Source organism: Xiphophorus couchianus, chromosome 2, assembly GCF_001444195.1.
Source record: "Xiphophorus couchianus chromosome 2, X_couchianus-1.0, whole genome shotgun sequence".
In the NCBI taxonomy this organism is placed as follows: domain Eukaryota; kingdom Metazoa; phylum Chordata; class Actinopteri; order Cyprinodontiformes; family Poeciliidae; genus Xiphophorus; species Xiphophorus couchianus.
In genome coordinates, this window is record NC_040229.1 from 21,391,341 (window position 1) to 21,418,150 (window position 26,810).

At 40.0% G+C, this 26,810-nt stretch overlaps 1 protein-coding gene across 1 annotated transcript in view; it reads left to right on the top strand.

Moving 5' to 3' along the window:
• The first annotated feature begins 4,090 nt into the window (after window positions 1-4,090).
• LOC114133680 (neural-cadherin-like) overlaps window positions 4,091-26,810 on the top strand; it is a 134,840-nt gene continuing 112,120 nt past the window's right edge. Inside the window, exon 1 of the mRNA XM_027999763.1 lies at window positions 4,091-5,624. Within this exon, the coding sequence (XP_027855564.1) occupies window positions 4,625-5,624 (1,000 nt within the window). The 5' untranslated portion in view covers window positions 4,091-4,624. The remainder of the gene's footprint in view (window positions 5,625-26,810) is intronic.

Below are 26,810 nucleotides of genomic sequence, written 5' to 3' on the forward strand. Positions count from 1 at the left end.
GAGTTTTTTTTATTTTTTAAATTTACGTTAAAATATTAAAGAGACCCATTCATCCATCCATTCACCATCTTCCACTTAATCTGGGGTCGGGTTGCGGGACCAGCAGCTCTCCCCAGCCACTTGGGCCGGCTGTTCTGCTGGAATCCCAGCCAGCCGAAAAATATTTTCACACTTTTTACATATTTTTGGTTGTCTCCATGTGCTTTGAACATCCAGAAATGTTACATTTTAGCCATTCTTCTAACTTAAGCAGTGAAAAGCATTCTCTCCTCGCTTTTCACAGGGACACCTCTGTGAAAAGCAGTTTTTATATTTTTCCAGAAATTCTCAATTGGATTAAAATCAGGACTTTGACTAGGTCATTTTATATATGAATATGATTTAAACCAATCCAGTTTAGCTCTGGCTTGCTTCTGTATGTTGTTGGTTCTCTTCATATCCTGTTGCAAACTCCAAACATGATTTCTGTAGGCTAGCAATCAACAATGGCTCTCTTCTTGACTAATTTTTGGTGTGCACTACTAAAACTTGTTCCATCTGCAGATTTTCATTAATCTTGACTGATTAATCTTGACAGCTTATGTAGCAGATATCCACAGCTACCTAAACTGTGTATATCTGCAATGTATCCAGTATTGCAGAGGGCCGACTGGCCTTTTCCCTGATCAACAGTGTCCCTGCCCAGGCTCTCAGTTTAGATGGATTGCTGTATCTTGGCAGGTTTGCAGTTGAGCCACACTATTTCTATTTTCAGATGATGAAGTGAAATGTGATCTGTGACATGTTTTAAAGCTTGACAAATAGACAAAATCATTTTTTATACTTCCCTTTCACTTCACCATTATGTGCTACTTTGTGTTTCTCGGTCACGGAGAGACCAGATAAAATACTTTTAAGTTTCTGTTAATATAGTAATAAAGTGTGAAAGGTTCAGGAGCAATTAGTACTTTTACAAGCCACTGCATACAGTGCTTTGCTATTCTGCAAGATGATGAGTGAAAGTAAATTTCCAACCTGGTTGCACACGTTGCTTTATACTTAATACTGCCTTTAATAAGCAGCTATGGTTTCACAGCTAATGTTAGGTGGTAGCTGCCTTAAGGGGATCATAGATCAAATCTAATTAGCTGCTGTACCTAATACATGAGGGAGATGTCTTTATATTTATCCAGCCCCTTTAACTGCCTCTGCCTTCAGGTTTTGAGGAGGTAAAATGTCCTGGGGGCCAATGAATGCTACAATACACAGAGCTCCCTTTCCTGTGGGGTGTTGTGGTGTTTCCAGAAATGGCACTTTGAGAAAATTGTGGGGTACAAGGTTGCCTTGAATGTTCACTCCAAAGGTTCACTCATAAATGGCAACCTTAAAGCTATACGTGCCTAGTCATCCATTCTAATCGTTCCTTGATTCTCTAACAAACCTGCCTTTCACAGCCTATTATTCCTTGACATAAGCAAAACGGTCTATTTTTATGATTTAACAAAAAAAAAAACAGAAAAGGAAAAACGCTACTGGATCTGATGCAAAATAGAAAACCTTACTGGGTTTCAAACTTTGTTAAAACTACCTTTATATGATTTTGTAATAGTTAAGCCTCCTTTTCAAAAAGGAATGATTGATAACCTGTGTCTAACAGAGCAAAAATGACACAATGTAGCCCACTTTGAGAGTAATCTCTGTTCTAAATGTTACAAGGTATAAATTGTTGCTTTCAGAAACTGTCGTTGCATCAGTTTGGATAAAGGGGGATAGACTTGGTCAATTATTCATTAAATAAGCATGAAGCTTTCTAATGTTCATTGACTGCTTTCTTTGGTGTGTGTTTTTCTCCTCTCTTTAATGCCCCGGAGCTCCCAGTTATCCATCAGAGAGTTGATGAGGCTTCTTCATGATTTTTTTTTTTCTTCAACATTCATTACAGTTTTGTTATTTTTATGTGGTTTATGCTAGTGTTTCATCTTAGCAGACAGACAGACAAACCTCAACTAAAGTTCAACTAAACTCTATCTACACACCCTGGCCATGGCTTATATATACTGTATATATATGTATATATATATATAGTCACACTGAATGTTGCCATGAGAGACAACATGATAAGAGATGGGATTTGATTTGCATTCATGAAGCAGTTTAAATGTTCAAAGAAGAAGCAGGAGTGAGATCACTTGAGATCCTCTCTTTATGACATGCAAGCAATTTTGCATGAGGTCATTTCCCGCCAACAAGTCCCCGAGTCGCATAAAGTGTTTGATTCTTTTAATAGCATAAAGATAACTGAGATAACTACTTCCTCCTCAGGTCAGATATTACCAAAAGGAGCCAGAAGGGTGGGATGGCTGTCCAGATGACATAGCCTGGAGCTGACGACATATAAAAGAGTACAACAATCAACCGATATGAGGTTTGTGTTTCAGCTTCAAGCTCTCATTCTGAATTATCTGCAGGCTCAATGTTGACTTGTCAGACTTATTTCCAAAAAAAAAAAAAAATCAGTTTCTGAAAAGATTTGGCTTAAACTGCAATGATGGCTGGTGCTTTTGAATTGATAAGGATCTTTCAGCAGCCGCTTTGATGAATTTTTTATTGAGATGTTTTTTATGAGTACAGAAGCATTGCCTGGTCTCTCACTCTCAATACATTGAAGTATTGATCTATATGAAAAATGGTTGATATGACATGTTCTGTTGCTTTTTATTCCTTTTTTCTTCTGACAAAGCAGAACTTTTCAATGTGTTTAATATTTAGCATTCTGACTTGCAACCCAACTGTCATCTGTATGAGGATCATATTAAAAGGAAATAGATTAAAAACATGGGACCCAAGAAGTATTGTCCACAGGTTACATCACAGCCCCAGTTGTCAATTTGTTATCAAATGGTTCCATATTCATCGGTTTGATATAGGATAACAGCTTCTGGTTAGAAACTAGGACATGTACGGGTTCATATAGAAAATAGATAACATTCTATATGTCTATTTCTTATCTTGTGAACAAAACTCAGTAGGAGTCCAGTCAGGATACGGGGTTAATGCAAAGGAAACTGGGTGAAAATTGGCCCAAGCAGGGGCAACATGTTGGACAATGTACAGTGGATGGAGGGAAATTCTAGTTAAAAATGGGGTCCATGCAGATGGATTCAGACACAGCTCAGATTCAAACACAGCTCCAGTAAGAAAATGGCTGAGTTGACATCACATTCTCTTTTGCCTTTACTTCCTTGTTTTGTTGGCCATTTAATGTTCCTTAGAGAGTATTCTATTCGGTTTCAAGCTTTCTCCTTAAAGCCTAACCAACATTTATACAGAGCCCCTATGCAAATGAAAGGAGTTGATAAATGAGCCACAAAAGGGATTGTCCACAGGTTGCATAAACATCCTCAGTTAATTATGCATCTTTCATCTATGACAATTGCAAGTAAAAAGAAGGACCCATAAAGGTATCCCCTGTATTGGCCAATTAAATTTTCCCTTGTACAAAGAATCTCATTGTGGACCCTAGTATTCAACCTGAGCAAAATTCATGGGGCTCATACACATGCTGGCTGGAAGATAGCTATGGGGAATTGGACATTTTCACAGTAAGTGGGAATTAGACGTTACTACCTACAGATTATTTATTTATTTATTTATTTTTGCTCCCAGTTTTTATCTCGCCAGCAAAGTGAGAAAGAAAAGGAAGAGCACACAGAGTGACGGTGTTAATTTGAACTCTGGTGCGCACATTCTGGCTGCAGAGACATATGGAGCTATTTAGCGTAGGCTGCCTTAAATCATCGTGTTTGCATAGTTTAACAACCCAAATCTCTGCCTTTGCATATAAACTCAGGCACACACTGTAGTTTCTTTTGGGTCCCAAACCAAAAGTGCTTGTGATGTGGCTCGATCAATGCATTGCAGACTGGGAATAGTAACCTTAAATCCATATAAAACCTGGGAACATTAAGTCATGAGTTCAGTCCCTGAGGGAGAAGATGAGTACTGTGCATGAGTAATTCACCTTTCAGCGACTCATGCAGATTCAAAGACGCGCCGTGTAACCAGCATTTGGATACTTTAATAGTTGCACGCAGCGCAGGGTGGAAAAAGAGCGCATATCTTTAGCGGTTTTCTTGCGGACTGGAAGCATGATTTGAGAGATTTTTTTCCCCCTTCTAACAACAATTCTTTATGCTGAGAGAGAGAGCGTATGTGGTACGCAGCTGCAAAGACGCATGCAGTGCGTGCTACGACTCAGTCCCTGTGCTGAGGTTTGAGGGAAAGACCCCGCTGACCAGCGCACAGGGTGGGGTTCACCAACAAGGCGCTCAGTCCCCGTGCGCCGACACGCCCCCGCGCTTGGCGCTGTCCGATTCTCTGGTGCTGAACGCTGGATACCAGAACGGCAAACTGCCTGCAGCGCACTGGATCGTCTGCCTGCACGCAGACCCTTCATGGAGCCAAGGCAGGGATCTCCCTGGCTGCAGAGACTTAAAGTTCAGGGGGCTGACCTGCACGGATCGCACCGTGGATAACTATGAAGGAAATGTTTCTCAAGTGTTTTCCTTTTGTTTTTTGAGGATTTTCTCGTCAGGTCCCCTTCCCCGCCCCCCCAGGGTTTGGAGGTGCATAACTTGCCACCAACATGATTTGGGGTGTTTTGCTGTGTTGCCTTCTAATGCCGGCAGCTGGATATAAAACACAGGCTCGATTGCCTTTCTTTCACGGACATATTTTTGAGAACTCGCCAGCGGCGTCTAAAGTGAACGGACTCAGCGTTACGGTGAAGCGCATCGACGCGCAAAAATGGTGCCCAGTCTCCGGAATGCACTTTAAATTGTTTGGAAATGGCAGTGAGGATTTCCACGTCTTCGCCCACCACAAGCGGGGAAATGTGCTGCTGAAAACTTCCCGGGTTTTAGACAGAGAGTCACGCTCAGAATACCTGCTGAGCGTCGGGTTGTGTTGCCAGACGTGCGCGTCGGAATCTGTCGTCTTCGAGGTTGCGTTGGTGAAAGTGGACGTGTTGGACACCAACGACCACGAACCGACTTTAGTGAGCGCAGACAGCGTTCATATAAGTTTAGATGACACCACCGCGCTCCGTACTGTTGTTTACAGACTGGAAGCTGTCGATGAGGACAGCGGAAAGAACGCAGAGTTGACGTTCGCCTCCGAACCAAAAAATGGCACTTTCTATGTTGTCCCGAAAACGGGGGAAGTTTTGCTCGTCGACTCTATCCTGGGTCTCTTTTCTCCCATTAAATTTTATCTGTACGTGCGAGATCACGGCTGGCCTCCTTTGACCAGCAAAGCTGTGTTAGTTACTGTTTCACCACAGCGATGGATGACGCGTACCGCTGATTTACGCGGACCAGAGAGGGCAGGACGGTCGCCGAGGGCGCTCCTCGAGTCCAGCACCGTGCTCTCCCTCAACGTGTCTGAGGACGCCGGCGTCGGCTCAGTCCTAATGAGCCTAAATCCCACCAGGTTTCAGTCAGCTGCCTACGAGCTCATTTACCCGGAGTCAGAAAGCTCTCCGGTCACCGTGGGCCGCGACAGTGGAGATATAACAGTAACCCGGAGGCTGGATAGGGAGACGGAGCCTTTCCTGGAGCTCACTGTTAAGATTCAAGACAAACGAGGTGTGTTGAATATCCCTCGGTCTATCCGAGCTCAACTCAGGCCACGCAACACCCCGACACCCCGCCTCTCCTCTCATTTTCTGCACAATTATCTGCTTTGCAGTGATTTTGCCCTACTTTAATGAAACGCTGCACATTAAATGCACTTGGTTAAACTGTGCCACCATCTGGACACGAAACTTTTCATCACCTGAGGCCCTCTCATTAGACTTGACCCACTGATTAAACTCATAACGGGCATTAGGGCGGCCGATATATATGCAGAGTTTGCGGCTGCAAAATGTTGCCTGGGGGAACCAACTAGAACTTTAATTCAGTCAGGATAAGTTGGCAGATGCCTCAGTTCCACACAGACAAGTCTATCTCAACAAATTAAAACAGGGGTGCCCAAAGTCGGTCCTCGAGGGCCGGCATCCTGCATGTTCTAGTTCTCTCCCTGGTGGTAGTAACAACCTCTTCAGCATGTCAATGTTCTTCTTAGGCCTCTAATGTGACATCATTGGATCCAGGTGCGTTAAACCAGGGAGAGAACTAAAACATGCTGGATGCCGGCCCTCCAGGACCCACTTTGGGCACCCCTGAATTAGAAGATTATTCAAATGATTATTTATTTTATGCAATTCTAAAAGTGAAACTTGTATTATTGAAATATCACTAAACTATATCAATAGGGTGAAATATTTAGGCAGTTTGTTGTGTTAATTATGATTATTATGGCTTAACATCTATAGAAACAAATTGGTTTCCCAGAAAATTTTAACAATACAAGAAACCACTAATAAGGATTTTAAATTATATGATGCCGCTGCCCTTGCCCCCCTTGGTGGTCACCCTGCTTTAGCGACAAACACAAAATATCCAGTTTGGTCATTCTAACCCCTGTGTTGACCAGCCTATTTTATATTTTGAACTCAGAAATGCTTCATAGAAAACAAAAATAATAAACACTGAAAATAGCAGAAATTGGGCTCCTGCTAAAAATTGTGATTAAAATTTAACAGGAAGTGTTTGTTTTTTTTCACCTAAACACCAGGATTGCATTTTCACAGTAATGACACATTTATTATTTGTTTTGTACTGCACAAAGCAACTGAACAATAAGAGCATATTGGATGTGGAAGAATGGTGATTCATGAAGGGACCTTTTCAAATTGACTAAATTATGTGTCCTTGATTGACATAGTTTTGGACTGTGAAGTTGTTTTCAGAGCTAATCCGTGTAGAGTGGCAAACCACTGCGACCCTCTCCCTCTCATCAGCTGGCATTACTCCTCTAATCCTCCTCACATTCGCTCTCTAGGCCCAGGGATTTGAAGTAGCACTACCATAGTCAGGAAACATCTCACTCAGGGAAAAGGTGAAATTATCGGCAGCTGAGATGTGTACTGATGTACAGTATGTGTGTTGCTAAAAAAAAAAAAAGTTAGACTTTAAGCTCAAAAACGGGAAGATGGAAAAACGAGAAAAACGTTGAATCCAAATGATTTGCTTCTTAATTGAGCCTCACGGTGTGCAGGAAACAGTGTACACTGTTTTCGTTCAAATTGCCTGCTGCTGTTACGTTTCACAGCGTGTTCTAGATTGTAATTGCATGCCTGATTGAGATGCATTCTTGCAAAGGTAGGTGTCTGGAGGATTTGGGGAGAGAGGGAATATAGTAAAAAAAATGTCTTCTCTCTCTCTTTTGCTCACTTAACAGGTGAGTAGCAGAATTTAGCAGGTCTGGACTGACAGATATTCAGATAGCTTCTTTCATTGTACCTCTCTTACCTGCAAAACTCTCCTCTCATGATCAAAGGCATGGCATGATTTTTATCCTGTGACTTTGGCTTTTCAAACAGAATCCTGGCAGGAGACTGGGAGGACAGGCCTTTCTTCTGCTTGTCTCATTTTAGATCCATACATGTATGTCTCTCTGATGGAATAACCCAATTTGAGGCTTTTGATTAGTATTTATAGAGGTTGAGTCAGGTCTCCCATGTGACTTGGTGTTTGAGATCCCTTTGTAATGAATTTTGGGACATGAAAGCCACAATTTCGCAAATGCATCAGAGAGCGTTTTGTGTATGCTTGTTTTGTCTGTGAGTGTGGCTGTGTGGTCACATGAAAATTGACCCCAGGCGCGATGGCAATAGTTTTAATGAGGCCCCATGCGTTGCGTCATCTTGACTTATTTTACCACAGTGTACTCTCCGAGGCACAGAGCTGTCCGCCGTACTGACAGTCACCTGCTGCGAGTCAAACAAGACGTTGCCATCAGATTACAGGCAGACAGCAGATCCCTCAGAGTTATAGTTACAGCAGTTTACGGCAAACAATAAAACTACTCAGGCATCAACATGCAAAAGAAAATAGCCGGAAAATTCTCTTTTCTAATATTAGGCAATATAAGAGGTTGAAAGATTAGTTCACGCAGACAAATAATTGAGGTTAAAAGAGCTTGCCACTAAAAGAAAAGGTGATGTTTTTGGAAAAGTCAGAATGCCTGTCTTTACAGCATCATTGTTTATTTCAGTTCCTCGTTAATTCTCATCAATCAAGAACATCATCACTCCTGCTCTGTACTAAAGTTGTTTGAACTGATTATACTTCTATAGTGCCCTGTAATTTACATACCTGGAACTCTTTTACAACTTGTCACATTTAAACCATAAGCTTTCATATACTTTATTGCTACTTTATGGCACCCTTTGAATTTCGTTGTCCTTGTGACAATGACAATAAAGATTTATCTTATATCTTATGCAAGAGACTAACACAGTATATATATATATATATATATTTATCTCTATTCTCCTTTGCCAAATGATTTCTGTGAACATAAATTTTTAGATCTAATCACAAAATCAGAGCTGGATTTAGGTTTTGACTTTGAGCAAATTCTGACACATAACACGTTTTTTGTTCATTTGTGTTTCTGAAATGCCTAACGCTCAGTTAGACTGAAGAAAGATCATCTGTAACCATGAGTTTTCAAGTCATGTAACAAACTCTGAATCGGATCTGGGCCGGGTCATTCTAACAAATGGATATGCTTTCATCAAACTGATTCTGTTGGAGCTTCTTGCTGTTTCTTGCATTTTCTTGACTTGCTGGATGGCTGACCTTTGCCCCAATTTAAGGTTTTTTGAAACCTCAAACATTTTATCAACTGCAGTTGCTTAAGAAAAGATAGTGTGTTAGAGGGTGTGTATAGGGATTTGCATAGAAGCTCAATTTTGATCATTTTAATGCATGGATAAGCACTCAGTTGTAGCTCTGGTTATATGTCTAACACTGTTGTCCTGCTGGAAGGCTCATCATGATGGTAGTAGTCTCCAGCCTGCTACTGTCTTAGATCAGTTTTCTTCTCACTCCCATCTCTCCAATATTCTGATCCATCTCTCCATGTTCACTAAAACTCACAAACAAAGCTATGATTACTTCACAGAACAGCTGTGACAATGCTGGGATTGAGGTTGATTTAATTTATGTGTGTCAGACTAAAGGGAATAGAATGCATACACAGATTGCACTTTACCAATTTTGTGAAAAAATGTCATTTTTTTCATGCACTTTACAGCTGAGCTTCACTGTGTATTGATCTAATAGACAATGTTCAAATAAAAATAAATATGTGGTTAAAACATGACAAAATAAAAAATAAATGTTAGACATGAATACGTTTGCCAGTCAGTGTTCATACAGGCCCTGAAACAATTGCAAATGTGTAGAGTACAACCACAAAAGAAAGAGATCTCCACAAAATAAGTGCTATCAGTATAATATTCAGTAAATGTTGTAAAAAACAAAAGAAATCCACCAATGGCAAACAAGGCAGAGCTTCACAGAAACGGTGTTGTTTCTTCACAGCCCCATCTGATGAAGCGGTGGTCTGGCCCTGTTGGTTTCCCTGCGTGTAGCGATCAGTGAACAGTGACCTCTGGGTTATAGCTGAAATTTCTAAACCAAAAACCTTTATCCAGTAGAAATATTGTGGGACATGAAGCGAGAAGTTCATGTGAGGAAACTCTGCAAACTCCCGCAGTTAAGACTGTGGAATCAACAGAAATTCTGCCAAGCTTATGTGCAGAAGTGATCAGGCGTTACTAGAAAAAAAAAAAGAAAAGCTGCAATCACTGCAGCTTGTTTGAAAACAGAAATTAAGTTCATGCAATTTGACCACTTTCCTATGTCTTTTAATAATACAAGTCCCATAATAATAATAAAGAGTATGACTATTTGCTGTTTTGACTCTCTAGGTTGTCTTTGTCTAGCTGAAAAACACGTATATCAGTCTAATATTGTTTGAAAACATGTTTGAACAGAAACAAAAAATAATTCAATTCAAAAATCCTAAATTAATCCCAAATATATCAATCAATAGCCACCATCAGTAATGCACATCAATACATTTGCAATTGCTCAGAATCTTTTCAATTATTTTAATGTTAATGTTCACTCCTGCAAATAGTTTCGAAACATTTTGTGTGGTGGATAAAGTACTCCTTGCTATTAGGTGGTGAATGCAGGTTTACTTAATGTATAGTGAAAGCATTCATTAAGCAGTTAATGTGGGCATGAAAAGCTAATCACGGTGGTATGAGGCTTTTTCGCGTTAATAAGTTTGAGGTGGGTACAGCATTATGATTAGAGCCATCACTAAAGCTGGTATTAGTGTTGTTCAAATAGAGATTAAAGAGCCAAGTCTGACAGTTAGATATACTGCCTGTGCATGTAGATGGGAGATGGAGCAGCTCTTCAGGATTACGCACAGTGTGGCGTCAATCCTTTTGGACTTACCTGAAACAGAGTGAGCTAAGCCAACACTCTGGGTCTATGCTAACAATAGCTCTGAGGATTTAACATGTTTGAGCACTGAACTACCTGTGTAGCCTGATGCACTTATCAGAATCAATATTAGGATAGAGTGCCTTGCAAAGTATTCATATCACTTTAGTTTTTCCATGCTTTGTCACATTACAACCAAAACTAAATTTATTTTTGGTGTATCGTGTGACAGACCAGCACAGTGTAGAGCATTAAGAGGTTTTCCCAGTTCTTTTGAAAGTGTTGTGTGCATCGTTTCTCAAACCCGCCCAAGTCAGTAACTGTAAGAGCAACTTTTTAGTGCCTTTTCAGCTGCAAGTCTTTTATAAAATGAAAACAAATAAAAACATCAGCGTATCTCCAACAGCTTTGTACATTACAGTTTCTGCCCAGTTGCCTTTTTGTCCCAAACTGGTTATGCTCAATTGCATTGTATTGAGTTCATCTGTGAACATAAATTTTTTAAAATCTTCACACAGATTCGCAATGGGATTTACAGTAGCTGTGGAATTTGACTGGGCCGTTTTAACCTGAATATGTTTTAATCTAAACTATTCCATTGCAGTTCTGGCTGATTCTTTAGGATCATCGTCCTGTTAGAAGATGATCCTGTCAAATTTCTTTCATTCTCAAACAGGTTTTCCTCCAGTATTGTGCTCCATCCATGTCACATGTCACCACCAACTCTGAGCAGCAGGTCGTGCCTGCTGAAGGAAACCACAGCATGATGCTTCCACCACCTTGTATTACAGCTGGGATTGTCTGTTTAGAGTGATGCACAGTGTTGGTTTTCCACCACACATTGTTTTTGCTTTGCCCTCTGACCTCTGTGACTCCTACAGTTACCATCTTAGATGCTATGCAAACATGCCACACTTCTGATTTTCAGGTATAAAAAATATCTAAAAAGTAAATATCTGGGGTGTGCCGTGGTGGTGGGCGTAGTGGTTAGCACGACCCGTATTTGGAGGCCGTCGCGGGTTCGACTCCCGGACCCGACGACATTTGCCGCATGTCTTCCCCCCGCACCTTCCCCGTTTCCTGTCAGCCCACTGTCATATAAGGGACACTAGAGCCCACAAAAAGAGCCCCTGGAGGGGTAAAAAAAAAAAGTAAATATCTTTCCTTTCCTGGCCAACCATCTACCATTGAAATCCCAATGAAATACACTCTACCTTGGGTTCGTTTTGTGACAAAAGTGGAAAAAGTCGAGGGGTGTGGATGTGTTTACAAAGGTTTGACTTGTTTTTCCATTCAGGCCAGTCAGGAACCCACATTGTTGATTCTCATCATCATGGATTTGATTGAAATAATTTACCGTAACTCTGGTATCAGATGCTGTTGCTCTCATAAAATTAAACATTGTTTTGATTGGTATTTTCTGCTGTAATTGATCAGTTAATGTAACAGTGCAGCAGATTGTCATATCTGACTGCTTCTTTCTGACTGGTTTGAGCTAATTACTCTCGCTCATTTTTGAAACAATATCCGTATGCTACATATTACCATCCCAGCGACGTGATTCATCACACCACTTTCTTTTTAATTACGCCTCCAAAAGTTTGGAATTGCTTTCTCTTTTTGCGGAACAAAACTAATACTTTGGTAATTTCTTGCCTTTTAATCATCCTTTCGTCAAAACCTCAGAAAATGATACGTCACTAGAGCATGAGTGAAGCTTAATTTCTATTTGTTTGTACGTATCCACGTGTCACAACAAGATGCTTTAGAAGTTTTGAGTTTAATTAGGACTTTATTGCTGAATAGAAATGACTTCAGGACCCCCTGACTGGTCTGTACTCCCTCTGTGGAAGCGTCAAATTTAGCATACGGTAGCGTTGCCTCGTTTCTTTAAAGAGTTTGCTTTTCCTCGGGGCTCAGAGAGAGCAGTCTTCCTTTTTTCTTGACAAGATCTCCTGCTAATGCTGGAACAATATTTGACTTCTAAACTATATTCAGTGCTCTAAGAATCCCCTGAGAAAACAATATTTTTTTTCTGACATACCCTCTGTGTATCAAACCATCTGTATAGAAAAAATAGAAAAGGTAAAGGCAGTGGAAGTAGGCCATGACTCACAACTCGCACACTGGTTATGCAGTGTTGTTTTGTCAAGAGGGAGCCAGGGACCATCGCCAGCTCTCCCTCTATAGGATTTCCACTGGCCCACAGAGGACGTCAGTTTAGATTTGTGGTGGGGATTTTTTTTCTCCCTCCTCGCTTTCGCTTGTCCCCACCCGAAGAATCGCTTTCTTTGCACCTGACTGGGAATCTGTTAATGGTATTTGACGGGTTAGGGGGAGTATTGAACACGCGGTGCTGCCCTAAATGGGCTTGAGCTGCTTCCCCCCTCGTCTTTAGTTATCTGTGGGCAGGCTGGTATTCAGTTCGTGGTAATCACCTCTTTGCAGGATGTTTTGTCTGGGAGCTTTCTCCCTCTCCCCCCCTCTCTCTTTCTTCCGACCTCGCCTCCCCCATCTCTGTCTCACAGTCAGCATCTCGCCTCATGCTGCCTTTAATCCAATTTCTCTTTTCCAACTTGCCCCACCTCCTTCCAACTAAATTTGCATATTCCCCCTTGTGATGTGAAATGAATTGAGGAGAGACTATCTCTTTTTTTTTCTCTCTGGTAATTTGTGACTGAAGGGCTGTTTGTTTAAGTAGAAAACAATTTCACAAAAACATGTTTGCATTTATTAAATACAGTTTTTAAAGAATTCCTGGGGGATTGGGCTTCATGTTTTTATTGTGATGGAAAGCATGCGTGTGGTTGTGTGTACACGCGTGGGAATTGTTTTTCTATCTGCATATCTAATTATTTAAACGTGTTTGCTTCGTGTTAAGTATCCACATTCTTAGACTCGTCACCTCCGGCACCTCTGCTTTGGAGCTGTAACAAGTCTGCAGTGCTGGATTTCTGCTTTGTGGCTTCTCATTTATCAGATCTGTGTCTAACTTCCCTGCAGTCTTCGTCATCTTCCAAAGTCTTTGCATGCATCTTCTGCCTTGCAGGTAGGAGGGGTGTGCTTGCCACTGTGTTTTTGAAAGATGTGATTAAAGCCGTATGAACAAGATCAAAGCCAGGAAAAAACAGAGACCTCCTCTCCTCTACACCTGGAAAAGATATTTAAAGTGGAAACAAGCGACTCGGAAAGGTCAGAGCAAGCGGCGTGAACGTTGATATGAGATTGGAAAAGTTAAGAGAGGCAAAGGTGGGAAAGATAGAGAAACACAGTGGTAGAAAAAAAAAAGATGGGAATGTGTTAATACATGCCAATGAGAAGGCGTGTGTGTGTGTGTATTTTCTCTGTACGTCTCTGCAAGCTTCGCTGAAAATAAGTAAAGGGCAGTCAGATGAGTGACAGAAAGTTGTTGACTGCTGATGAGAGGTCAGCTTGGTGAAAAGTAATTGTCAGATGGAAGCGAGAGACTGTTCAGAGGGCAGGAGTGGAATGAGGTGTGCATGTACTCTACCCTGTAGTGCAGATAGGAGGGTTATAGGGCACAGTAGGATTGGGGTGCTACTATATAGCTGCAAAAACACCAATGTGCACAAGCATTTCAAAACTGTTTCAGGCAAAAGGAGGAAAGATTAGAGGAGGAAGGAGAAAAGAGCAAACATGAAGGGATGTGATGGCACATAAAAATGTGCGTTGTCTGGCAGAGATGTTGGGTTGACTTTTACAGCCCTCAGAGCAGAAGTACTGATCCTCTGCCAGTGCTCTCTTTATTAGAGAATTAAAATGAGGATTTAGTGGGAGCATTTTAATGTAAGGTATACCGGGGCCAAAGTCTTCATCAAGAGGGCCAACAAAGTTTTAAGAGTATGGAATTGTTTTTAAAGGGGATGAAGTGTAAATGGTCTCACAATCCTCCGTCCAATCCAGTGTCTATAAAAAGCGATAAATGTGTTCAATATCTGTGCCAGGTATCTGGATTCAACAACTCCCCCTGGACCTCCACCCATTTTTAGATGTTCTGTGAAGGAGGCTTAGAAGCATGGTAATATTTTATTTTATGCCATGATTTTTATTGAAAAATCTTAATGAGGTTTTGGTTGTTTTGAATCAGTGAAGCAAAACAAACGGACTATGTAGGAAAGATGTTGAAAGCTCTTGTTACTGCACGTTAAAGAATGATGTGGGGATTGTTTTGATTTTCTGCCCTAAGATCATCATTACTCATGTGCCGCTTTATGTTTCATATGGCTAGAAAATGCTTCATCCAGGCCCTGATGCGATGTGGGAACTAATGTCCTTCTTGCCTCGTTTGTAATCCCTCCATTACTTTCTTCATTTCTGCACATTGCTCCGAATGTACAGAGTTAATCCCCTCTCTTTTTTATTTATGAATTTGAGGCACATCTAGGAGAGTAGTTGCTGTAAATCAAGACAGAATGATTTAGAGTCGACATTCATTTTGCCAAAGCTTCACAGCAAGCCATGGTAGAGGCAGGAGGTAGGCAGGTGAAAATAAACAGTTTACTGGAGAAAAGATATTCAAAACTTATAAAAAACTAGGGTCCAGGGGTAAAGCCAAAAATAATGTAGCACAAGATGAGCATAAGATACCAGATTGGTGGCAATAACAAGATGGTTTCACACTGAGTGAGGAAACCCAAGTAGTATTTAGTCTGGAAAGCCTGATTACTGGAATGTTAGACAGGTAAGTTAACAGGCAGATGAGAGACAGCTTGGGAGTGCAGGCAGCTAAGACACTGAAGGGAGATACTGAGCAGATCTGGGAGTTTAGACACCAAAGTATGTAAACGGTACCAGAGATACAACAGAAACTCAAATACTACAGATTTGAGTTTCTGAGCTCACAAAGAGACAGAAAATAAGGAACGAAGATCAAATAAACGTAACTAAGGTGTGCAGTTCAGACAAGAATAAAAATAAATTTCAAATACTAGAGGATACCGCAAGGAATTGATCCTAAGGATTGGACTGAATATAAAAAGCAAACACTAACGAATCCTAAAATAAAGTGAAACACATGACAAATGTTCACGAGAATTGGATGAAGAGTCCTAACAGATGAAGAATCGTTTTCTCTTCTTGGGTTCTTAAATTGCAATAAAAGTATCTCAATGTGTTTTTTAATCAAATACAATTGGGCTAAATTATAGCAAAGAAATCCAAAAAGGAGATTGCCTCAAGTACCTGGATATTATTTGGATTCCCAACTTAAATTTGAAAGACATATTAGGAAAGCATCTAAAAATGTTCAGCCAAATGATTTCTAAATCACCCACAGCAGGAGTCATAACAAGGAGAGCTGTAAACAGATTGCAATTCAGTTAGGTGCAAAACATCCTTTGGACAATCATCTTTCTCATTTAAAGATCCAACATTTGTAATATTTTGCTGCCGGTAAGTAACAATTTGCTAGCCTTAGAACATTTAAATATATGTGAAAAAAATGTCTCAAACAGAGACAAATGTGTGAACATTGAAACTAGTATACGTTGCAATGCTCAGCACTTTAATGCATTGTTATTTTAAGTCTTATTTTACTGTTAGCTTTAAATAGGTTTCTTTGTATCATTAGTTTTAAAGGTTGACTTCTCAAAGCCTAACCAGGGACTGGGTGTCTGAATTAGCCATTGTCTGGATTCCCTGTAGACAGTACACTGGTTTCTTTGAAATATAAAATTATTCTATGTCTCATACATGATTAAAAAAAAGTGAAGCAAGCGGCCAAACTAACCACTATCTGGCTAAATCTTTCTCATAAAAGAAAAGTTTGCAAATGTAATATAATCAGCCTAAGTTTATTAAATGCAAGTCACGTAAATCTTTGGCACTTTTGAGATTGTAGTTGTTTTAAGTGGAATTATAAAATAATTGGACAAGACCACACCTAAATCAGTCTAAGTAACATGCCATAGCTCAGGATAAAACTATGCTTCCACACTTGGAATCTCTCCTCCTCCCCTTTCATCTCTAATTATCCCAATTATCCTTCCCGTTCAACAATACCAAGGAGGGGAGTGTCGGACTGCTCCAGCTTACTTTAAACTTCAGCCAAATAGTAGCTCTCCTTTTTTCCTTTTCCAACTCCTTGGAAAAGATACTCGAGCAGAACTCCTTTATTCCTCTTGGGCCTGTTCTGACTAACCATTAGCACAAAAACAATCTCTTTTCCAATAAAGAGAGAACACCAAAGAGTTATACACTGTAAGTCATTAAGTCGACACAAACTCTTAAAAGAGCAATACTATGTATTTTCCAGGCACATTGAACCATTTTATAGAACAATCAAGTAACTTTTACCTTCAATTGGTGTAAAAATCCTGCATACATCAAGAATGACTTAGAAGAAATTTGACTCAGCAATTTGACAATTTTTCTTCTGTCTCTTTAAGACGTTCCTGCTTTTTAACAACACACTGCCTTCAGCATGTCATCACAGTGTTCCTCCATTATGCTGTTGACAACCGTTCTTATGAGTGTTAGTTTGCATGACAAGCTCAGCAGATGTGTCGTTCAACCAGGTGTTTTCTAATTGCTGCTGCCACAAGTCGCTGTGGGGAGAAGGTGCAGAGGAAGGCTACTCTGTGAGGCAGAAGCTCGGCTGGAGACTGCAGGTCCAAGAGCTTGGTGGAAACGGGCAGTATTTTTGTGAGACAAGCGTTTAGACACCCCAGAATGGTTGCCACAGGAGATGCAAGGATTCCTCAAACATGCATGAAAGAATCAAAGCAACACTCCAGGCATGTTTTTGATGAGGGAAACACAATTTCGTGATGTAAAGCTCAAAGAAGTCAATTTTATATAATACCCCCCTCTCTAAAGGAACAATTCAGGATTTTTGAAGAGTGGTTCTATTGACTAGTAATAGGCAGTAAATATGTTCCCTACTGTATATAACTCCCCCGGTGTTTTACTTTGTAGAAATCTAGATCAGTTGGTCTATGATGTTAAATCTAGCAGCTAGTTCAACAGAGATCAGGACTAAAACAGACGTCTGCTTTTAAAACAACTTCAATCTCCAACACATCAGAGTGGCCTATTATTTTAAGAACCTTTAAATTGAAATCATGTTAGCATGGTTTTTTTTTTTTTTTTTTACCACAAAAATGATGTCTACATAAAAAACAGAGGATAGAACAAATAATCCTATTTCTGTGAAAAATAGGAAATTCATAATGATCACTAAAAGTGCTTTAGACTAGAGCCACATTCGCTCATTCACCCCCACATACACACACACATATTTATATGCCAATATGCAAATCAGTAGCCACCTTGGGTTTTAATTGCATTGCCTAGGGGCACATCAACATGTGATACTAGAATAAAGTCTAAAAACTTTCTGCAAGATAATATGCACTGAGTCACTCACATATGAGTGCATATGTGCACTCATATATACTGAGAACAGAATGCAATGCATTTTTGATTAGTTACTCCCTTATAAAAAAAATGCAAGTGGTGTAAAAATATTACATACAATGATAAATATGCAGATTTTAATTAGTGCTTTTCTAGTCAAAATGACCACTCAAAATGCTTTAACAATAGAGCCACATTCTCGCAGCAGCATTAATAAATGAATACACATTCAAACATTGATAAGTTGTATTTATGTGTTTTCTGAATGTCTTATGTGAGTATAGAGCTTTGTTGAAGACAAATTTCTGTCACCTTTGGTGTCAGACAAATTTTATAAATGCAGAAAACAGAAAACTTGGGATAAGTCCCTTCCCAACAGGTACGTAAACCTGCAGAAGAAAGAAGCTAGAATTGAACTCAGTATGTTCAATTTGAAAGAAGATTCTACCCATCCAGATCCAGCTAGTCCAAGTAAACAATTTTTTTATTTACTTAGCCATTAGGTAGTTGCTCTAACTGGAAAAGATTTTTTATCTGCTCTCAGTTTCTTTCGCACAGGAAGATCCTACCTTCATTTAAAGGTCACCTGCTTCTATGTATAGAGGTTCCTCTCATCCAGATATTGGATGAGATTTCATGCAAAACATAAATAAACTCTTAAACCTGCACTATGTAACTTTTATAAACATTTTTCACATATTTGTTAAGAACATACTGACTATACTGTCACTAGTTCAAGACAAATAAATTGTGAAGGAGCTGTAGAGTAGGTTTGTGCACACATTGCGAAAACACAAAATCTTACTTAGAATTTTTGGTCTAGTTTGTAGCGCAAATATCTGAGTACACAGTATAACAAGCAAAAAATGTATTATCAGTGAAATTATCTGCTAATGAAACAAGTATCTTTTGATCAGTATCTTGCTGAAAAGTTTCTTGTAAATTAGTTTTGCCTTATTTCAAGTGTACGAAGATATTTGCAGTAGAAACTACACCAAAATTATACTTGTTAAGAATTTGTGTTTTTGCTGTTTACACAAGCGTGATTAACAGTGTAAAACCTCTCTGGCTGGTTTTGATTGGTTGTTTCTGGCTGAACGGTGTATTTCTGTAGATGGCAGTAGGACCACAGAGGAGGGAGAGAGGCTGGATTTTTTTTTAATCTATCCCATGTGATCCTGTAAGGACATAGTGACAGTTTTAACAAATATGTAAAAAAGCATATTTTACAGAAGTCACCAGCTGCAGATTTAATGCAAAGATTCCTCTGGTTTTAGGTTATTAAAATGAGGTTTGCATGAAAGGCTGTAAAGTTTTTTTCAAACTGGTCTCACTTTCAGACATGAAAGCTTTTTTTCAATCATGGTCCTGCTTAGAGATGCAGTTATTTCAGCTTTCAAGACCATCAAATCAACTTCATGAAAAATATTTACTGCTTGAAACTTTGATCATCACTTTTTTTTGAATATGTAAATTATCCCTTTAAAATGTCCTCAATACAATGAACTGTTGCTTGTTTTGGCCCCTGAGTGACACCTGTCATACTTTAAGCATGAAGCAATGAGTCATAAAATGTAAAGGAAAAGCACATTGGACCAGAGAAGTATAGTGTAGGTAGCTGAACGGGACCAGAAAGTAAAAAGCAAAATGGTTAGGAGCCACTCCAGTAAAGTGCAGATGATAAATGTGTGTTTTGCTCTTAAACTATGCAGCCATAAGACCACAGAAGTTGCATGTTTTGATTGAGCTGAATCCTTTTGCAGTCTTTGTGTCATGATGAAAATGCTATGCTACCTCTTAGTGGCAGCAGTCAAAGCTCATCATCTTTCGTTTTATTTTTTGTTTGAAGTGGGCTCTGCTGAAGTGTTGTTTTTCATGGTGGGAGATTCTACAGGGATCTGGCAGCCCTATGTGACTTAATGAATAAAATCCGATGGCAGAAACCCCGCATCTCGTCACAAAGTCACGGTGACAGCAACTGCGTTTAATGTGAGTCAACCAGAGGGTTAATATTAAACCCAGGACTAGTGGACTATTATAACTGCAACAGCTAGAGGAGGGAGGAATTGGATGAAAACATAATTAAATCCGAGACATCGAATGAGTGAGTATCTGCTGTATCTGTCTCACAGATGTGGAAACCTCATCCTTCAACCTACACATATTAGTTTGTTGTGTGCGGTTTTGTGGGAGATGTGAGTGCTGCATTTGGCACGGTGCTTTGAAGACCGTCATGGTGACAGGGAGTTTTTATTGGGCCCAGCGTCTGCATTATTGATGCCTATTACAACAGACATGGTCAGCTCTAGACTTTACTCCGAGGCAGGTGCTGTCAGGTAAATGTCTCGCTGACCTCCAATCGCACTGATTCCCTGAATGCCTCTGTGCAACCTGATGTCTACCTTTGTGATAAATGAGCATGGCTCGCACATCGCACGAGAAACTTAGAACCAGTGCTGAAGGTTTTGTTTTATTCAATTTAATCTGTGATACGGCTACACTGGTTTATTGGGAGGCAGAGGTTTGAGTTGGAGGTTTGTTATTGACATAATTTAATCATCCGCTATTGTGTTCGCTGTGATTGCCTAAATGTGGAGAGATTTCTGATGAACACAGTGGCGTTTGAGCTCACTTGGCGACTGCTTTGTTCCTTGGCATTTTTCCCCGTCCCTCCTAAACTTTCACTTTGGCTCCACTTTGGCATGCTGGGTCATCTCTCATTTCCCCCAGAGAGCTGAATTGATTTTGTGGTATTGATTAACCAGGAGTAGTTTTGCTCCCAGTCACAAAACATCACTTTAAACAACAATTTATATGTCGCAGAATAGGCTGTGACAGAAGCCAGCTGATAGTTTACCAACTTGCACAGAGGTAGGTGTGTGATTGAGCCGAGGGGTTGATAGAACCCTCCTGAAGCGCTCTAATGAATCAGCCACTCAGACAGGCCCGCCTATGGACCAGAATGAAAAAAGGAAAATTTCAGCCTGCATGGGGATATGCCATGGGAATTCGATGCTTCTGCTTATTTATTTGGTCTTGAATTTCTCAACCTTTTGTACCCAAAGGTCCAATTAACTGAGCATAACAATGGTTGCAGCTCTGCTCTCGGTGGCCCAAGGAGGCACTGATAAGCACGTAGACAACTTTGAAAGTTCTGCCGGCTGAACTGTGAACAAGAAGATTTTTAATGCGGCGGGGAAACGATCACATGGCTGCAAAAGCTACCCTGAGATGTTTTGACATGTCGTGAACTTTGCTTGGGAGTAAAACACACAAATTTCACAAATTGTGGTAATTGTGGGACACCAATTTGCACAGCGGAGAACATAGTTTTTCTTGAAAAGCTGAGAATGACTCAGATGTGGATAGATAGATGCCAAAATGAAGCATGAGATTCTTGCAAAATTTCTGGCTGACTGCCGATCAAAAAGATGATGTACTGGAGAAGGCTGGGGAATTGTCTCTCAGATTGCAAAATGTGTTTGAAGATGATGTCCATCTCATGGTTTATGGTTCAATCAGTCTCATGAAAACAGCGAGAGAAAAAAGAGCTCCATCGATGCCAGAGGATGGCTGATTACTGAAGCAGGTGTCTTTGATGCATAGAAAATGTAGTGCCTCTCAGGGCTGATGAGGATCTAAGAGAAAGCATGGCCTGTTATATGTCTTTTTTAAGATTAGAGCGTCTGTGTTCGAGAGTGCTGCAGTTATACAGACAGATATTCAAACAAAGGATCTTCAGATGACGCATTTCTTCCTTATTATGTTGTGATCTGGCTTTCTCTGTCTGCTGTCTGCTTTTGTCAAGTTCTCTCAAACTCTTGTTGGACATTTTTGTTTTATTCTGGGGCTTTGAAAGCAGATGTGTTCTGTTCTTCTGCTTTCCAGCCGCCAATTTGTGTCTTCTCTCTTCAGTAGATGAGAATCGGCAGAACCCTCCTGTCATTTCACCCTTTGCAGGGCTTAATTCTGTGGACTAAACAGACCATATGGTCGAAGGTCTTATAATGTGATGAGAGGCATGCAATAGGGATCTCACTGTGTCATTACTGCCAGCCTTGCCACTGAATTAGAGAAACTACTTTCCGTGATCCAGTAAGTTTGGTGCAGCTTTTACAAACCCAGTTATTCAGCTTGATTCACAAGAAGTGTAAAGGGAGAAATGTTTTTTTTTCTTTTCTTTTTACTAAAGCAAAATCTATGTGTCACTTGCGAAAGTGTTATAAACATTTTGTCACATAACAACTCCATTACCATAATTGTATTGCATTTTACTGGGATTTCATGTGATAGACCAACAATGAACAGTGCGTAACAGAGATGGCGACTTTGACTAGAGTCGGGCTTATGTTGCAAAATTAAAGACTTCCCACTTGATTTAGACTTGCCCTAAAATCTTAAGGCTTGACTTGGACTCCTTGTCTGAGACTTGAGTCTTATTCAGATTGTATCCCTTGTAACAAATATTCAAAGGAAGCCTATATGTGAGCAACAGATTGTTGCTCTGATTTGCTCTGATTGCTGAGAAAGTATATGCTTAGGTGGGGAGATGGTGCAGAGGTAAAGCGTGCAACTAATTTACGGAGGCCTTAGTTCTCAACGTGGCCATCATGGGTTCGAGTCCCGGCCCCTTGACCTTCACCGCATGTCTTCCCTTTTTCTCACAATCAGCTTTCCTGCCTGACCACTGTGAAATAAAGAACAATAGAGGCGGAAAAGACTTTAGAAAAGTATATACTTGGTTATTAACCAGAAGAATCCACAAGTTACCAGTTGTTAATGATTCATTAAAATCTGTTCATGTTAGCTGTAGCTTCATCATAAGGACCACTTGAATGGCTCTACAAATTATTGCTGAATTGAATGACTTTAAATCATACCTGCCTTACTTCTCTTGCTGTTTAGCTATTTGTCATTACAATCACACTTTTGGCAGCAAATATCAAAATAAAACCACGTCCTCTTCAGTTTATTCAGTTCTTCAACACTCTGGTTTATTTAGTCGTTACATTTTGCCTAGTTAGTTATGTTATAAATTTTCCCTTAAATTTTAACATCTTTACTATTTAGAATTTTAATGTTTTAAATGTGTGTTTAGAAAAAAGTTCTCCAATGATATTAAAATATTTCCAGCTCAGAGTGTGGAGACAGGAGAAAAAGAACCTTGCAAAACCTATTTATTTAATGAAGTGGACAACATTGAGATGGAACATGGTCATTACTATGACACAGAGATATTTTGTTTCATTCATTCTGAAATTCAACATTAAAAAGTTTGAATCGCTTGTTAATGGTGTAAATATGATAAATTTTCAAGATCAAGTAGCCTTTAACTATTTCTTTTAGGATTGAGAAATGAATGTTAAAAAAGTAAAACATAGCTCTCAGTGAATATTAAAATTTTCAGAAATGATTACTAAATGTTCATGCGGTAATTCAGGCCTAAGGACAAATGATACAGTTTTGGATTCCTTTGATTCCTGCAGTGATGTCGAGTCAGAGGTGCATTACATGCTGTGGAGTTAATGAGAAAAATGTTTATTTTAGTCGCCTTAAGAACTGACTTGGACTTAAGGTGAAAGACTTGAGGCTTGACTTGGAAAAGATGTTCTGTGAAAATTTATGCTGCATAACTGTGAAATGAAATGACTCAAAAGGATAATTTAGTTTGTCACGTGTTGTGCATTTGTAGTCATCTCCCTGTATTCTGACACCACAAAATGAAATACTGTTTGAACCACTGTCTTTACCAACTTAGTTCATAAACAACATGTGTATAAATTGGTTTAATGCAGCTGTTTGTTGAACAGGTTTGTCAGGGAACATTATTGAACAGACAACAACATGTCCAGTTCAGTTGTACAGTACAAACGCAAACTGTATGAGTGGCCACCTAATCCGAAAGGAAGATCAAAGAGATGACTAAGCACAAACGTAGTCATGGTTACTTTGGAGGAGTTGTCCAGATCCACATGAGATGTGGATCTGGACTGTTGATAAAATATCTATGAGATGAGCACTCTTGCACTTTGCACTCTTGCACTTTACTGTGCAACCTACTTTGCAATGTAGGTTACACAGTAACTATATGCAAAGATGTTCTCTGGTCACATGAGAACTACGAAGTTTGAACTTCATGACCTACATCCAAAAGGCTACAGTATCTGTGGCAAAAACAACTAGCAAGTAGGACAACTCACACTCATGGTGAAACTTAATGGTGAAGGCTTCATTCTGCGAAGAGTCTTTTCTTCATCAAGGACAGTAATGCTTGTCAGAGTTGATGGAAGTGACAGGAGCTAAATATGGGGCCATCCTGAAAGAAAACCTGCTAGAGACTGCAAATGCATTGAGACTCAACTACAGCAGAATGGTTTAGTAAAAAGATTATCCATGTGTTAGAAAAAAACCCCAACTAAAATCAAGACCTAAGTCTACCAAAAATATAATTGGCAAGACTTTAAAATTGGTGTTCAGGGATGGGGAGGTTTCCTGAATATAAAGGCTAACCACACTTTTAAGGTTTCATATGACTTTCCTTCCATTTCACAATTATGCATTAATATTGTTGATCAAATACCTAAAATTCCAATGAAAATAATTCAAATTTGACATATTGTGAAGGTGATTTTGTGTATAAATACTTTCTCTATCTTTTGTACGTACACTATCTTCAATTTTACATATAATTTCTTGCAACTTATCAACTTGTTATTACTCCTGCCCTCTCTGCCCTGACACTTCAGCTGCTATACCATCTCAATAATTAATTGTGTGACTGTGCGGTAGCTTGGTTTTGATGGATATCTTGCACTTAAAAATGGCTGTGTCTGTCAAATGCTAAATTGAAGATCTGACTGTAAATGTTTGGTTAGCGGCATGAAAAATTGCGTGTTCAAAGTTACAAATGAGTCGTTCTGCTTCTCTCAGTGTTTGGATTAAATGCAAGCTTAATCCAAATGATGGAGCTTTGCTTTTTATTAAATGTATTTATAATAATAACCTATAAGATCATGCTCATCCAATGTGAACATCATCACAGATTTAAGGCATTAAGATTGATTAATATTAGTTTTCGGTGAACATGTTTAATCATAGATTTTTGTTGATAATGTGACAGTGATAACAGATTTTGTGATCAACTGGGATGGCCTGGAGGAGTTTAACTCTTGATTTGTCCCCTCACACATTGGGTGATGCACGCTGAGCTTGTTTAATCTTGCTGTCCTGCTGCTAATGACAGGAGATGATGGTCCACAAAGGACAGTCTGCTCACTGGATTAGATATCTAAATGAGGACTTTATCCTCATCCTCACTTCTCTTCCTTCCTTCCATACCAATAAGCCACAGAATCCAGCTTCAGTTTAATGCATTTGACGGGAAGTGTGTGCATGTTTTCTGTCATGTCCGTGTGTGCATTCACGCAAGTGTACAGCATTTCTATTGGACGAATGCCGTCAGAGCCGAAGTCTAACTCCGCACTGCTTCTCCATACTAATGTCCTCTGCTTCTATGGAAATGCATTTCCGATGTTCACTACATTATTCTACCTTTTGCACAGTAACAGACAGTGAGACGAGGTACCCAGAATGCCTCCTTCTCTGGTGTGCTAAACAATCACAGACCCAGGCCTGGTTTCAGTGATAGATTAATCCTGTCTAACCCATACACTGTGGCTTGTTTTCCCATTAAACCTGTGCAGCAGCCTCTGTTGCTTCTGCCTGGCACCAATCTCCTGTTTGCGCTCGTGTGTGTTGGCATCCCTGTCCGTTCGCGGGCTGTGCGTGATTGTTTGCCTAGAGATGTGTTTCTATGGAAAGATATCGAAAAGCACTCCATGGACCACCTCCATCAATCACCAACTCACAGGGAAATGGAGAGAGGGATGAAAGATGGAAGGAGAGATGGGAGGTCACCACAGAAGGCAGTGTCTGGGGAAAAGGAGCAGAGGAGACAGAAGGAAAGTGGATGAATGGATGAAGAAGACAGTTCCCAGCTCTGATTGAGCGGGGTACTGTAGTTTATATCCTTTGGAGATAAGACCTGGAAGCACTGCTCAGCAGCTTCCTCTCCCTGTAGCTTGAACTGAGCGTGATAATAAGAAAGCGTGAATAGGGCAAATTGAATTAATGCCGCGGCACACCATAAAAGCCCTAACTATAATGCATTTTAAAATCCTATAATGAGGAGAGAGCTAAAATAATTTCACACTCCAGTGAACAAGATGGCCTTGTAACAGATTTTGGGCCTGGCTGACACTGCCAGCGCTTTTGTCATTTAATGTGACTCTAGGTGCTATGTCGTAATGATACTTACTTTTATTTCCTGGGGTGCAACAGTATGAGGCAAACTTGGTAAGAAAAAAAAAGGAGAAATTGAAATTTGTGTAACATATAAAGGGTTAATCAGAGCAGGAAGTGGCTGCTTGCCTGCTGATGTCTCACTTGGGTCTGTTTTATGGTGTCAAGCTAAAACAGTGTTGCGGAGAGGGCACATCTGCCGTGGAACTATTCCCTCATTAGTCTCCATTAACAGCCCATTCAGTTATGGGGACGTTGGTTGGAGCTGGACCCTGTCCTGTGTCAGTCTGCATGTATGTGGATGAGCTTGCATCTACATTTCGATGCAGAAAAGGCACAGATATGTGCGCACAAAGGTGTGTTACAAATGCAGGGAAAAAAAAGCAACTCATTTTTCACCGTCCTACCACGCTCTCAGCTACCCCTTCCTCATCATTAGAGTCATACTGCCATAAAACTGAAATTACCTCCCCATTATCAAACTATGGAGAGAGAAAGATGGCTGTCTGACATGCAGTAACACCAACAGACGGGCGCTGATAGAGACTAATGACGAAATGAAAGAACGAAAGCTGCAACGATAAATGGCGCACCTTTATGAAGGGAAAGGCAGAGAGAAACGTTGCTTTGCAATTCTGCACTTCTGTTCTGGTCTCTGTTCTCATGAAAAAGGACAAAAGACGTGCCTTGTGAAAACCCAAGGAAGTTGTTCACACTTTGCCATCTAACAACCGCAGA